Here is a 15417-nt window from a genome sequence, read left to right on the forward strand (position 1 = left end):
CCCCACGTTATCAAGGGAGTGCTTCAAGTGATTTTGCAAACCTAGCATCGAATTTTCAGGGCCTGGACTTTGCTGGGTTGCTGCCAAATACACAAAAGGGGGGAAAAGAAGCCGAAACCTTATGTTTTAAAACCCACCGTTGCTGCTGCAGAACTGGGTAGGAGCTTGAAATCAAGAACATCCATTAGGATAAATGCAGAAGAAACTTCTTTGTCCTCATACACCAAACCTCAATTAGAACAGCAACCCAACAGCAGCCAGATGATAACGGGGGACCCCTCATTACCTGCAACAACCCGACAGGTAGTTTGTATTCCAGTTACAGAGAGAAGAAGGATTATTAAAATGCAACCAAGTCTGATTCACCAAAGGAAAAAAAATGCCATGCCAATTTGAATATTTTACTGAAGCATGAAGTAGCCAGGATATTATTGCTATTTTAAGACAAATACCGTAATCTGACCATTAGCATAGTGTGTGGACTCCGCTGCGTGCAGGCATTCAGAGAGATGTCCCTCAAATACAAGGAGAATTTCCTTGGTCACGAGAACATCCTACACCCTTAATTTTCTCAGGAGGCAGAGTCAGAGAGAAAATGGGAGGTGCTTTTTTTTTTGGTTTCTTTTCAGACATCACCTTTCTCCCGTGCATGGCCCTTAGTGGTTTAATAAAGTAGTTTTGGGAAACTAAAACATGAACCAAGAGAGGCAGCCCATCAGACTTGGCAAAATATTTTGGCTCAGAATCTAATGCAAACCACATTTCAATTGCAGAAAATAGTCTTTACGTGGCAGAACATGAAATGGATTTATTTTTTTCACCGTAACTGACTTTCACCGAGGAGGAAAAGTGCCTGCCAAGGTGGACTTTTAAGTATTTTTCTTTCTCTTCTGTGTGTGTGTGTGTGTGTGTGTGTGTGTGTGTGTGTGTTTTCCAAGCTCTAACTGTCAAACTTCTGGTGCATCCTTTCTCCTTTTGCTTCTGGAATCTATTTGTCCCCAGTCCACTTCTTGTCCCCCCACCCCAAACCTCTTCTGGTCTAAACACAGCCCCTATAATGAAGAAAGGCACAGGAATGGTTCAATCCTCATAAACCAGCTGATTACATCTGTCTGCGCCGCCTAGGAAAGCAGCCTCTCCTGCCACGGGACCCCCCACCAACTTGGATTTGCAGGAGGAAACTATCCATTCTCCGTTGCCTGCAGTTTTCCGTCTTGCTGACAGTTTGGTTTACTTTAGTTTCTTAGCCTGGTCTGTTCTACTTCTCTGGCAAGAAACAGCATATTTCTTGAAGAATTGCATATTCAGAGAAAGCCTCCACTGCTGGACGGAAAAGAACTAAACTGCATCATGCCCCCCGGGGGCATGGAAACCAAGAAGGAAAATGCGAAATTACATCATTAACCTGCTGGTTCTAAGACCAGCTCAGTTCCACCCATCAAGCAGAAAAGCCCGCGCGCGCGCACGCGCACACACACACACACACACACACACACACACACACACACACACTCACTCGGCTGAAAATCCTTTCCTCCCCCCCCCCACGCCCCCCACCGCCGGCATGATTCAAGGAGCAGAATCCACATCATGGTGAGAATAACAGAGACTAAATACAAGGAAAGGCTTCCGCTTCATTCAAATCACAATTTCGAGTAAAATAGAAAATGGGGGAAGAATACCTGCTGTACCATCCTGCTTCCTTTCTCCTCCATAAACTTAGCAGCTGTTCTAGTGTCACACCACAAATCATCTGCCTGAAGCAAGCCTCGATTACGAGCCAGGGTGTGTGCGCTGTGCAACGTGGGGACGGCGGGGGTGTGGAAGGGGGGCGCCGAGGCTGCCTGGCTGACCTCCCCTTCAACAACTGACTGCTCCCCAAACCAACCCCAGATGGGACTCCTTCCTTGAGCCTGGCCCATCAATCACAGCTTGCCCCTCCTCTGGCCCTTGCTCTCAGTTTCAGAGTATACACTGAGCAGATGATTACATAGAAGAGGAACGGAAAAAAAAAAACCCACACAGCACTCGACTACATTAATAGCTGTTTAAAAAACATTAGAAATGCTATCCTCTGCGCTGCCTGGAGCTGGAGTTTTTCATTACTAAACTAAATATATGGTATGCAAAGTTAGGGAATCCACTGGGAAGCTTGCGACTATCCTATTTTTGAAATATTTTCAAGGTGGGGGGGGGACACCGGGGGGAGCAGGGGAGGAGACAGAAGAGGGATGAAGACAGAGCTCAAAGAGATAAGAGAGATGGTGATGGGTAAATTAAAAAAAAAAAAAATACCGTGAGAACATTGCGGATAAATTTACAACAAAGCTGAGTGGTTAATTGTAAATTGACCTTAAAATAGTCATGGGCCAGTGTTTGGAAGATCTGGAGGCCTGGCTGTTTGGCAGACTCACCGTGTGATCTCAGACAAGTTGCTGCAATGCCCTGGGCTCCAGTTTTTTTGCTTCTGTTTAATGGGGAGCATGATGAGTGACTTCACAGGGTAATTGTGAGAAGATCACGTTAAAAAATCAAATCACGGGGAAACAAACATGGCACCCTGCCTCATAGGATGCGCTATAGAAACAGATTCATCCATCACACGCAATAACGTGGTGAGCGAAATCCAAAGCCATCTTTGTTCCTAAGGACCAAACAGGCAACAGGAGAAGCAGGCTTTCAAGAAAGGAACCCACAGTTGACCACAGAACCCCAGTGGCGATCAAGGCCATGAAGGAAAAGCAGAGCCATCTTGCTTTTCCCTTGTCTTCTTGAACTTCTGTCTCTCCCTAACTCATTGTTTTTTTCTTCTCTCCCAATAAGCAAAAATAAAACCTCGTACAAAAAATCCCCAGTGATTTCAATGCCAAATGCTGCCTCTTCATCTAAAGCTACAAATACTTTGTTCCTCCTCTATTATTAAAACTACAACAACCACAGCGAAATGTCAACACGACTTCAGGTTTTATTTAGTCATGTCTTTCTGGCTCATCGAGGGAGAGGTTTCAAGAGTCCCATCCACCATTCCCGTGGACAGCTGCTTATCGCCAAGACGCCTGCTCGGAAAGGAAACATCTCACTACACTGGAGGGAATGGATGGGGTTTCTGAAGTGATTAAACTTGTAATTAAATTGTATAACAGAGGAGGAGGTGAGGGTAGAGGAGGCTGCCCGGAAGAATTCCACTTTCCTGCTGATCTGTCGGTGGTACTAGTTCAGGAAGCCCCTGGGTGATTTGTTTGTTTGTTTTAAATTCCCAGCTCCCCAGGGTTGGAAAGAAAAATCTGGATAAACGGTATTTGTGCCATCCTTACATTTCCATTTCCAATCACACTCCGGGGATGCCTCTAATGCAGGATTAAATTAAGTAGCCTTTTCGGGTTCCTTAAAGGGATGTGTCAGCTCCCCTCTCAGAGCCACATCGTCAGAGGACCAGAGCCCCTTCCTCACAGGCCTCCTGCCCAACATGTGGACTCAGCAGTCATTCCCATGAACCATGAGCTCCTTGTCCCACTGATAACTGAAAAGCTAAACTTCTGTCCTTCAACCCAAGTATAGGGGGTCTTACTTTCTCCTAGAAAGCAAAAGGGATGAGACCAAGATAGACAAATTCCCTGGTGAAGGATGTTCTGGGAAGTGATAGAGAAAATGAAAAAAAAAAAAAAAAAAAAAAAGGTCAAAACACCCAATAGAGAAGAGTGTTTCAGGTGGAAACAATCAGAGTGATGTAACAGGACATTGTTCCTTAGCCTGTGGACCATCAGGTCATTTGGGGTTTCCTTATAGAGCCAGATGCTAGGACTCCACCCCGGACCCACTGGCTTAAAATATCCAAGGGCGGGATCCAGGCTTGGGCACTGTGTAAAAGTGCCCCAGATTATCCCGATACACCATCTCGGGGGGAAATGTTATGGGTTTTTCAAACTGTAGGTGTAAACCCTTGGGATGTAGAACCCATGTAGGGGTTATCACACCAACATTCTTTAAATGAAATAAACTATACCACACTGGAAAAGAAAAGAAAAGAGTAAGGAATTGTTTCATGAAACTTTTATGTGGGTGAATTGGGTTGTGACATAAAATCTTTTATGGATTGCAGTAAAATAAATACAATAAAAAACACTATGCTGGGTAATTTCCCTGTTTGTTACCTTCTAACCTTTTATTGGTGCTGTGACTATGGAATCAGAGACAAGTGTTGAAAAGCCAGGAGCATAATGGTGGAACTATTGGCAAGTCATTCAACCTCCATGTACCCCGTTTCCTCATTGATTAATATAAACCATAATATATATTCTTCTTCCCGATGAGGGTCTTGTGATTCTCTAGGGATAAAATCTACAGGAATGTGTTTTATAATCTAGAAAGCCCTGTGAGCATATATGCCCCATTGTGGGGATGAAATTGGCCCCCATTCCGGTCCAGCAAAGTGCTTCCTCTGGAGAACACATGGGGAGGTGTGTTGGATTCTACTGTGTGCCAGGCACTTTAATCCCTACAACCACCCCCAAGAGATAGATATTATGGTCTCTTTTAAAGGTAAGAAAATTGAGGCTCCAAACAGGTGAAGAAATATTTCCCAGTATGGGAGTTAGTAAATTAGGTAAGTGGCAGAACCAGAACTTGAACCTGATTTAGTCTTATTGAAGAATTCCTGCCACTGAATCCGTACTAAGATGAAGATGGAGATGATGATGATGTGAGGTGGAGGATGGAGATCATGATGGTGGTGAAGATGATGGTGATGATGATAAGAACACTTTTCTTGAGCACTAACTATGTACTAGTCATTGCTCTCAGCACCGAGGATACAAAATTCACCAAAGCAGCATTGCTTGTTTGTTTATAATTATTTTATTTAGTAAGAACCCAATGTGGTACGTACTGTCACGAAAAGGGAGGTGGGGTTACTTCCTCCCACTCACACAACCAGTAAGTGCTAGTTACCCAAATCCACCAGACATCCTTAAACAGTTGGAGATGGGTTCAAATCTGACCTCAATTAGGTCAACATACAAACCTTGGTTTCCTAACTACACTGGCTTACAAAAAAAAGCATCTCTTGGACAAAGAACTCTGAAATTGCTCTGAGGCCATAATTCACAAAAAACAAACAGACAACAAAGATAATAGGAAGCCGTTTCACAGATTCAAGTGAAAGCAATATGTTTCATTTCACTTTCCCCGGCCTCAACCAGGAAGCAGAGAGAGAGAGGCCAGGAGCCATCTTGCTGCGGCTGGCAAACACCAGCCCCAGATATACAAACCAGCCGAGTAGGCGGCAGGCTTGCAATGATGAGGTGTCATGTTTGCAAAATGTTCCATCCTGACTTTCCATTTGGAGCCACAGAAGGCAGTAGAGGTTGTTTTTCTCAACTCCTTAAAACTTAGTGACAATCAAATATTTATGGCACTGTGCTAGTCAGTAGCCTTGATATGGTTTCTTATGAGGTGATATTTCCAAAGAGAAACGTGCTTATCTCAGAAAAATCTGCAGCCTCTGGAGCAAGTGAAGTTCCCAGCCAACAACACCAGGCACTTAAGAACATGGGTTTTCTTAGCTTGCTCACTGCAGCCCCAGGGTCTCAGAGGGCCCTGACTTGTCCTTTAAAATCCTTGTCAAAGTCTGACATGATATATATTTTGATTTTGACATTACGTATATTTTTATATTACATATATTTTGAGGTCTGTCTCCAACTAGACTGTAAACTTCATGAGGGCAGGAACCTCTGCTGTTTTTCTCACAGATATTGCTCTGAACATTTCAAAGGATAACACGCACATGTACATATTCAAAATGTTTTGTGGCATGAAAAATTCCCAAGCTAGTCCCTTTGTCCCTCCTAGGACCAAGACATGCTCTGACTCACCCAGCACCTCAGGGCCCTGAGAAACAAGGTCAAACCATCAAATGCTGCTCTGCACTGTTGAAAAAAATTTCCCCGTTGAAACACCCCAACGTCGTACTGAACGATTTCTTGTTGGAAAGCCAAGCAGCATAGGGCTTCACCTCTCTGTCCGTGAAATAGCTGTAAATGCCTTATTATTGTCCATTATTAATAAAAAGTAGCAGCCAGGGCAGCTGTTATTCATTGAGTTCATTCTAAGCATTAGACGATGGTAGTCACTTGAAATACATTATCTAACTTCATCTCTACAGGAACTATGTTTTTACTAACCTTATTTTTATCACACCCATTTCACAGAAAGAGAAGCAAAAAGTCTGGAAGCTAGTAAGTGGCAGATGCAGCCCTCAAATCCATGTCTTTCTCCAAAGCTCAAGTCCTTTCAAAGATGCTACGACTGACCTCTTTGTTGGCTAAGATGAGGGGTGATATCTGTAAGGGTTGGTAGAACAATTCAATCACAAAATATTTTCTGAAGTATCCCAGCCAAAGTTGGAGGTTACCAAAAAGGCATGAGATCTTGTTCTTGCCATCCCAAGATGCAGAACCTAAGTAGGTTAACAGTGCTAATGACGATGATGGTGATCATAACATTATTAACAACAACAAGAATATAATTAGAACGGCTCTCAACATATGCTTTCCATTGCCCTAAATTTTGTATAAATGTAACTCCTTCAATGCACCCTGCAGCCTCAGGATGGGGACATAATCATTACCTTCATTTTATAAATGGGCAGCTTTGAAACACTAAGCAAATAATCTGAGTCCGCCCCAATAGTGCATGCTGACACTCATATCTGGACCAATCCAATTCTGACTCCAAAGTAAGAAGTTGGAAAACAAATTCAAGAAAGTTGCTGTCTCCTTCATCCAGTTTCGCTCAATGGTAACCTCTCACATAACTATAGGAAACTGTCAAAAGCAGGAAATTGACACTGTCGGACCAGTACTCTACATGGCTGCAAGCACAAGGGGAAGTTAGGGCAGCGAAAGTTCAGCTGTCACTTTTTGCATCAATACCATCACCTCATTGCCATTGCCATCTATCCCTGAGTGACAGCTGGAGCTGCCCACCACTGTCCCAAATATGGCGGTGGAGACAGCAGGGCAGATAAACTAATTGACAACTGAACCAAGCAAATATATATTAGCAAAAACCCTTTTCATAAGGGAAGGAACAGATAACGCATTGTAAATCATCATTCAGTAAAGATCCTTCATCTCCTGGGTATGGAGGAAACCTTCAATCCTGAGCAGGCCTTTCACCCTCACAATCTATCTCCTTTCACAGCCAGCTATTTTCTAAAGAAGGGGAAAAAAAGTTCTTACCACTACCACCAGGGTAATATTAGTATCAAATTTATATTCAAGATGAATTTCAAAGACTTACACCACTGCTAATATTACTGCATTTAGCCAAATCCACAAAAGGAAAAGAATGGCTTGTGTTCCCTTAAATAGCTTGCTTACAGTTACCCTGCAGATATGACTTGGGATAATATCACTGGGTTACTTACTCCATCATAGCTATCCAGGGGATTCTCTGTCTGTCTGCTTCTAAAATAGGAAATTAATAGATTTGGTGTAAAGCAACTTTTTTTTGTAAGAGAGGAGGTCGCTGTACATACGGCCAGCACCAAGTAGCTCAGAGAGGTACCAGCTCCACTGTGGATGTTGCTTAAGTACAGCATCCCACCAAGAGCATCACCAAGGGTCTGCCTCTACATTGGGGGAATGGGGAGCATTAAGTCACACTCCTAGAAAGAGAATCATACACTCTCTTCACTGGAATGTTGTCACAGAAAATGAAATGCTCTAGTGAAGGGAAAAGTAAACATTCTAGATGCAAATCAATGCAAGAAATAGATACCATCGTCTTGTACATGAATGGATTCAGAATCATTTGCACTCACATCCTGTTATGAAAACTGAATTTCCTGCCCATCAGAAAGTTTATATCCCAGGGACGGGAATCAACATTTCTTCTCCTTCTCTGGTCCCTTCTCAAAGGTGGACCCTAAACATAGCTGAGATAACCCATGACCTTGAGGAGACATGACACATGACACTGTTAATATACAGAAACTAGGTGCCGCCGCCACATAGTTTACGATGAATTTCCAGAACCAAACCTTTGACTGGGTTTTCAATTATCCAATTTCCGTATATCCAGTATCAGCCTCTCACAAGATTGTAAACTCCTTAAAGGCAGGGACTTGCCGTATTCATCTTTAACATTTCCCTCTTTTTTGTAATCAGGTGTTTGACATGATAAATATCTGTTGGTAAATATCTGTTGGCTTGCATTCACCTCACTTGTAGAAAGATGTCTAATCTGGTTACGGCAACAGGCAAAGATGATAAAATATGACCTTGTCTTTCGTGGTGCGTTGCATAAGTTTTAGCCTCTAATAGTTTGCCAACTAGAAAAAAAAAGGCTGTCACAAAATGAATTATACTTGGACTTGGAAGAAATGAAATTAGGAGAGACTGCCAGAAAGCAAGGGCAATGAACTACTCAAATAGGCAAGAACTTGATATTCATGCCATTGTTCCAGCAGTAAAACACTGGGCATCTTCTGGATGGCAGGTCCTGTGCTATACTCAGGGGCTACAGTGGTGACGAGGATTCACGTAGCCCAGGAACCTCTGTAGCTATAGGTTGGTAGAAGTCACATAATAGACCAGGAATGTACAGTTGATGGGGTATGTGCCATGAGAAGTGAAATATGAGAGGCTCGCCTATCCCCTATGGTTTATCAAGGAGGGCTTTCCAGAAGAATTGATGTCTAAACCTAGAGTTGAAAGGTGAGCAGAAAATAGCCAGATGGTATGAAACAGGTTGACAAAATAATATGTGGAAAGGCCAGCTTAATGTTGCAGAAGGAGGAAATAGCTCATACCCAGCGTGGCAGAATCAATGAAAAAGAACTAAAAGAAAGTGGTGAGGTTATTTTCAGAGCCACAGGGTGGGCTGAGATAGAGACCTAGAGGCTACTGGATTGGAAGGCCCTTGAGGGAAGAAACCCAAGTCTGTGTGATTGGGTACCACACTCCCAGGAGTATTTGAACGGCATGCACAGAATAGATGCTCAAAAACGTTTTGGGTAAATCAAAGAGTGAATGCAGTGATGGTATACGCCAGGAGGAAGCTAGTCAAGGGAAGAAAGAGGAAAAAGAAAAGAAAGGGATCTGATCATTTAAACTATACCCTTTGACATTACATTTTCCCTTGAAGCAACCCAAATGCTTGAAATAGAAGAAATAAACAGATGAGTTAGGTGGTCAGTTTAGGTAAATAAATAGGACAGAGGCTCATCACTCTTTCCATCACCATCATCACAATAGCTTAGCCAATGACAGGATGTAAAGGTTTCTGGGAGTATTTTAAACATGGTCTGTTTGAGCCTCCATACCACATTGGAAGGTAGGTAGGATGGGTACCATTTATACCCATTTAACAGAAGAGAAAGCTGAGGTCAGGTAACTCAGTGATATGCTCAAGTTCAGGCAGTGAATAAACGTTTTAGCTGGGATTTGAACTCTACATATATTTCCATTGCACCAAACTGCTTCCTAAGTTTTCCACCCATATGACCCAACAAGTCTAGCTATATCAATAGACTTGATTGCATGACGCATTTCTAGGTTTCCTCCATCCTCATTTCATAAACTTTTATGTGGAGAAAAAGAGAAATAAACATGGACAGTATGACAATTGAGCTTCTCATCAGAACAAAAAGGAGATAAAACTTTACTGGCCTTACAAATTCAATACAACCTAACTTAGCATAAGCCAGTATTGCTTAATGCCAGTATCGAAGTTATTACTATTTTTAAAAGATAAGTCAAGAGAGATTGAAATCAAAGAGCTCCATCTTCCTAAGTGAAGAACCAAGTTCAGTAACTGGCCCTGCCCCAACACAAGGTCTCTGAGCCCAAGGCCCTCAACCAAATCACCACTGGAGACTGGAAAACCTTGAATTTTTCAATATGTTTGATCAGTGCACAAGTATTATTTTTCTGGAGCTAAGGATGTGTGATATTTTAAGGATATCTGCCTGCATGAAAGCTGAGCTGAGAAGATCACACAATTTGGAGTAAAGCAGGGCTAGACTGACTTAAAGAAGAGTTTTTGCAAAATGTCAAGGTGGATCCAAGGAGGAGAGTGGGGTTTCAAAAATACGGAAGAAGTTTGCCTTATTTGTATATAAGAGAGAATTTGCCTAATGGCGAGACATTTTATTTCAGATACCAATAGCATGTAAGTCTGGCCAAATAAATTGTGTGATCCCTCTGTGTACAACTTAAGACATTGATGTTAATTTATCTAAACAATTCTGAGGCAGCTTTAGCTAGGAAAACTGAGGCTGATGGAAGTTAAGTAAGTTTCATTCAAAAGACCTTTGGGGAGCAGCTTTAAATATTTTCAAATACAGTAACTGCGAAGCACGTGCTTTTGCAGAATGGAACTGCCCATCGGCAACATCCATCCTCTTCACATCCGGTTTTCCTTGTTTGATTTTTAACCTGCCTGTCTTCTTCAGACAGGGTAGAATATTCTTGGAACCCACCAGAAGTAGATAAAAAGTTTTCCTTACATTCAAGTATTATTGACTCATGTATCTGACTTAGGTTTATTGAACACATTGTTATAGGTGGAATTGTGTCCCTCCCCACCCAATCAAATTTTCGAAGTTCTAGCTCCCACTGTCTCAGAATGTGACCTTACATGGGAATGGAGTCACTGCAGATGTAATTAGTTAACACGAGGTCATACCGGAGTAGGGTTGGCCCCTAATCTGATATAACTGTTCTTATAAAAGGGGAAATTTGAACATAGACAGGCACACAAGGAGAACACCACGTGAAGATGAAGGAGGAGATTAAGGTGATGCTTCTACAGCCGAGGAACACCAAAGATAGCCAGAAAACCACCAGAAGCTAGGAGAGAGGCATGGGACAGATCCATCCTCACAGCCTTCAGAAGGAACCAACCCTGCTGACACCTTGGTCTTGGACTTCTGGTCTCCAGAACTCTGAGACAATACATTTCTGTTGCTGAAGCCTTTCAGTTTGTGGTACTTTGTTACGGGAGCCCTAGGAAATGAATACACCTAGTCACGTCCTAGTGTACTAATACTAGTATACTAACACTAGTCCCTGGAGACCCAGTGTTAAATGATGTCACTGCCTACCTCATGCAGCTTGAGGTTCAGTGAGAGAAATACAACGACCAAGTAAACCAGCTAAAAATGATGTAATATCTTGTCCTCTTATTCCATTCTTTATACTCAGGAGAAGGAAGTTGGGCACATAATGATTTTCATGCAGTCTCATCTGATCTCTGGGAAGCAGATCTTGGAATCCGAGTTGGAGAAGTTTAAGAACTTGAGAGATTTGTCCAGGCACTGTGGTTCCCCACAACCCCGAGCTGTCCTAATGTGATGGCCGTTAGCCATGCGTGGTCACTGAGCAGCCGAAGTGTGATTAGTCTGACATGAGGTGTGCCGTAGGTGCAAAATGCACACTGGATTTCAGAGACACGGTACAAGGAAAAGTAGGCAAAATATCTATTTAATAGTTTTATTTTGAGTCCAGGTTGAAAATGATAACACTTTGGAGATACCGGATTAAATAAAACATTTTTGGTTATGGGTTGAGACATACTGGGTTGAATAAAATGTTGAAATTAAATTTACCTGTTTCTTTTTACTTTGTTTAATGTGGCTACCAGAATTACAAAAAAAAAAGTTCATCCGTAGCTCGTATCTGTGGTCCTCATTATATTTCTGCTGGACCGTGCTGATGATACCATTGTTTCAGGGCTCATAGAACTGGGTTGGATTCATGTTTATCGCTGACTAACTGATGGGCAGATCTGGGACTGACCTCAGACCATTGAAATGTGAAGCCCTTGCTGCTTCACAGTATCAAGTTACCATCTTGGCACCAAAGGGAAACAGCTTCACAAGTGGCCTCGTTGAGGTATGACTCCAGAAGACAGAATCGCGATTCCCACACCAACCCTCACCCAATCTATGTCATGTTAAAATCCTTCACTTTCCCTGACCCTTTCTGTACAATTTCAGCATCAACCCCAAGACAGCCTTCACAGAAGGCCGCTTCTGAACAGAACATAACTTTCACTTTACCGAATCTGACAAAGCTTCCAAGGCCCTTGAGAATCTGTCTAAAGTACCTATTTGGGGACAGGAGAGGTAAAAGGCTTTTAAAAGCTTGTTTTAACTCTGTGTGAAATCAACTGACTAATATTTATACTGGGCAGCTTTCTGCAAAGATGAAATAAACTTTCTACAAATAGCCTACAGAGCTCAGGCATTCGCTGTGTGTGAGGTCAGGGAAGAACCTTGAACATGCTCCAGTATGCAGGATGCTTAAAGCATGAGCAGACATTCTGAGTTAGATCTTGTTCTGCAAGGTTATCCACTGGATTTGACCAGAAGGGACCTAGTTCTGTCTTAAACCTCACAGACATGTGGTAGGATGTCTTGCTTTCATTCATTCATTCAATCACTCAGGATGTATTTCTTGCCTATGATTTAGGTACAGAGAGATGCATAAGGACACTTTCATTCAGTGTGCCTTGCCCCTGGGTCTCCTCCGAATCGCATTTATTTTTGCATGAATGTAAAATACATTCAGGCATGAGAAAACAGTCTCCACTCAAACGGAGATTTTAAATATGGATAAAGATAGATGCAGGAAAATCAATGATCAATGCAAGTTTCATGGATTTTATAAGTCTAAGTGCAAATTATTATGGGAGCCAGAGAGGAAGCGTCCCAATTCAGAGATGGAAGGTGTAGCAAATGCTTCTTGAAGGATGTGATGGTCGAGATGAGTCTTAAAGGAGAAGTTGGAGCGAGTTAGGTGGAAATCCTAGACAGAGGAAAAGCAGGGAGACAAGCTTCAGGGAATAAAGGAACACAGAAAACAGGTTATATAGGTGAAATATGTGTGTGGTGGGGATTTGGCAGGAATTGGAACCAGAAATAAGGTTGAAGGCATACAGAAAAGAACAGGGAATGCCATGTAAAGTAGTTTGGATTTGATCCTTTAAGTAATGGGAAGCCATTGAAGAGTTCCAGGAATGAGAATGGCATGGTCAGATCCGTGTTATAGAAAGTGCATTGGCCACTAAACAGCTGATGCACTGGAGAGAGAAAATGGTGGAGACAGCAGTCATCCACAAGCAAAATGACAAAGCAGAGGCAGAGATGGAGAAGGGCGGGTGGAATCAGGGACCCACTGCCAAGGCTATTTCTTTGCATCAATAAGGATACCAACGACTCTAATCTTAATGTCTGAAATCTTTCGTGTGTCCAGTGCAAAATAACTGATTTAAAAATTTTTTATTTTAATGGGATTCTAATGAGCACACCCCCTCTCCACCACAGGAAAGAATTCTGGAGCAATTACATGAAATAAGGAAACTGTTTTTGTGTTCTGCTGTCTTTTTCATGACAATGCTAAAGTGGTGAAATTAGAAAAAGAAAACCTCTACTGAGGGTTACACTGTTGTAATATAAATACATTCAAGCAACCTAAGGCCTACTATGAACTTGAAATGTGACAAGCTCTTGAATACAGGCTATGGGTGGTACAGAAATAATGTTGATGATAATAATCATGGCCATTTATAAAGCCCTTTATATACCCTAAGTGACTTATACCCATTAGCTCATTAAATCCTCATAAGGACCTTGAGTTATATATTATTATACCCATTTAATAGATGAGAAAACTGAGGTTCAAGTCAAGGAATGACTTGTTCACAGTCACACTGCTCATAAGAGCTAGAGCCAGAATTGAATCCAGCCTGGTGTCTTCCCACTACACCATGTTCTATAGGATTTCTCTGGGATGTCTTCCTTATTGGTCTCCCCTCTGTATAGGAGCCCTTATTAATAATCTAGATAATTCAAAAATAAATTTAAATGAGCAATTTCAATGAGATTCTGCTGGTTTTCCAAGAAATTATCTAGGCTCTTTGAAAGGACAGGGAAAAAGAGTAAAAAAGATAGTATGGGTCCTGACATTAAGGAGCTTAAAGTCTGGGAAGGGGGACCATTTGCTGAGTTCTAAAATGCAAGCCATCTCTGGAGCCAGAAGGCCTGCTGTCTAAATTCTGGTTCTTCCTCTTTTTAAAAAAGAAATTAAAAAAAAAATGTTTATGCTGTGTTAAATTCCATTTATAGTTATTACAAAATATTGACTATATTCCCCGTGTTGTACAATATATCCTTGAGCCTATCTTATACCCAATAGTTTGTACCTCCACTCTTTCACCCTTCTATTTCCCCTCACCCCCTCCCAACTGGTAACCACTAGTTTGTTCTATCTGTGAGTCTGCTTCTTTTTTGTTATATTCACTAGTTTGTTGTATTCTTCAGAATCCACATGTAAGTGGTAACATACAGGATTTGTCTTTCTCTTTCTGGCTTATTTCACATAGCATAATGCCCTCCAAGTTCATTAAATCATGTTTCTCCCTCTCAACTAGGTACCTGATCTTGAGTAAGTAGCATTAACTCTCTGTGCTTTGTTTCTCTCTATTACAGTGGGAATACTAATAGCGTATCCTTATGGAGCTATTTATGGAATAAATTAGGCAATGCATATAAATTTCCTATCACCATCCTGAAAATAAGTGTTCAATTGTATTTGTTATAATAGTTACGGTATATGTGCTATTATTATTGTTATTTAAAAGAGACATAACTTGGACGACAGTGTACAGTGAGTGAAGGAAATTTTTCCAGAAAAAAAGAGTCCATCAAAACCCAGTCTGGGAGGAAAGGAGCAGGTTGAGGGAGCAGAGAACAAGCTTGACTCATCACACCCACAGTCCCATGGTAGGCTTGGAAATAACACACTAGCCCCTGGTGGCAGGAAGGGCAGAAAAGATCTCTCCCTGCACTGTACCTTCAAAGTCTTGGACTGAGCTTTGATTCTGATTCATCTAAAATCCTTTAGTAGGATTGTCACCTGTGTTTTCAGCTCTGCCAATCCCATACAGACATAGTGCTCAAAACCAGAATTGGAACTGACAAACACCCCAGTCCAAAAAATGGAAAGCGAGGCTGTAGAGATCATCTTTTCTCACTTTCAAGTATTACAGCCCCCTCCAATCCTTGCTGACATTGCTGACTCATGACGCACTGTCTCTCAGAGCAGAAATCATGCCCGAGCCGCCACGAATATCTCAAATGAAAAAGGAGCCATTGCTTATGAGTTTGGTTCTTTGAACACCCAAGGGGTTGACTGGACTCTGCTTGAGGAGACTGCAAAACTATAAGAATCCGAATGAAATGCAAGAATCTAGTGAGATGATGATGATGACGATTGTATCTGTTTCCTATTGCTCTGTAACAACTCACTACCAACTTGGTGACTTAAAACAACACAATTGTACTCTCTTACAGTCCTGGAGGTCAGAAGTCTGAAATCAGTTTCACTGACATAAAGTCAGGGTGTCAGC

The 15417-nt window shown here is 41.9% G+C and overlaps 1 protein-coding gene across 10 annotated transcripts in view; it reads right to left on the reverse strand.

Annotated features, from left to right (window-relative positions):
- Positions 1-15417, reverse strand: part of RBFOX1 (RNA binding fox-1 homolog 1) — a 1090293-nt gene that overhangs the window by 187152 nt on the left and 887724 nt on the right. The window contains exon 1 of one of the 10 annotated variants that reach the window (XM_065891837.1): positions 1683-1715. The exons of the other annotated variants lie outside the window; for them this stretch is intronic. Coding sequence (XP_065747909.1) covers positions 1683-1715 — 33 coding nt within the window. Of the gene's footprint in view, positions 1-1682; positions 1716-15417 lie in introns of those variants that run through there. 10 annotated transcript variants of the gene reach the window in all.

Source organism: Phocoena phocoena, chromosome 15 (genome assembly GCF_963924675.1).
Source record: "Phocoena phocoena chromosome 15, mPhoPho1.1, whole genome shotgun sequence".
Classification (NCBI taxonomy): Eukaryota; Metazoa; Chordata; class Mammalia; order Artiodactyla; family Phocoenidae; genus Phocoena; species Phocoena phocoena.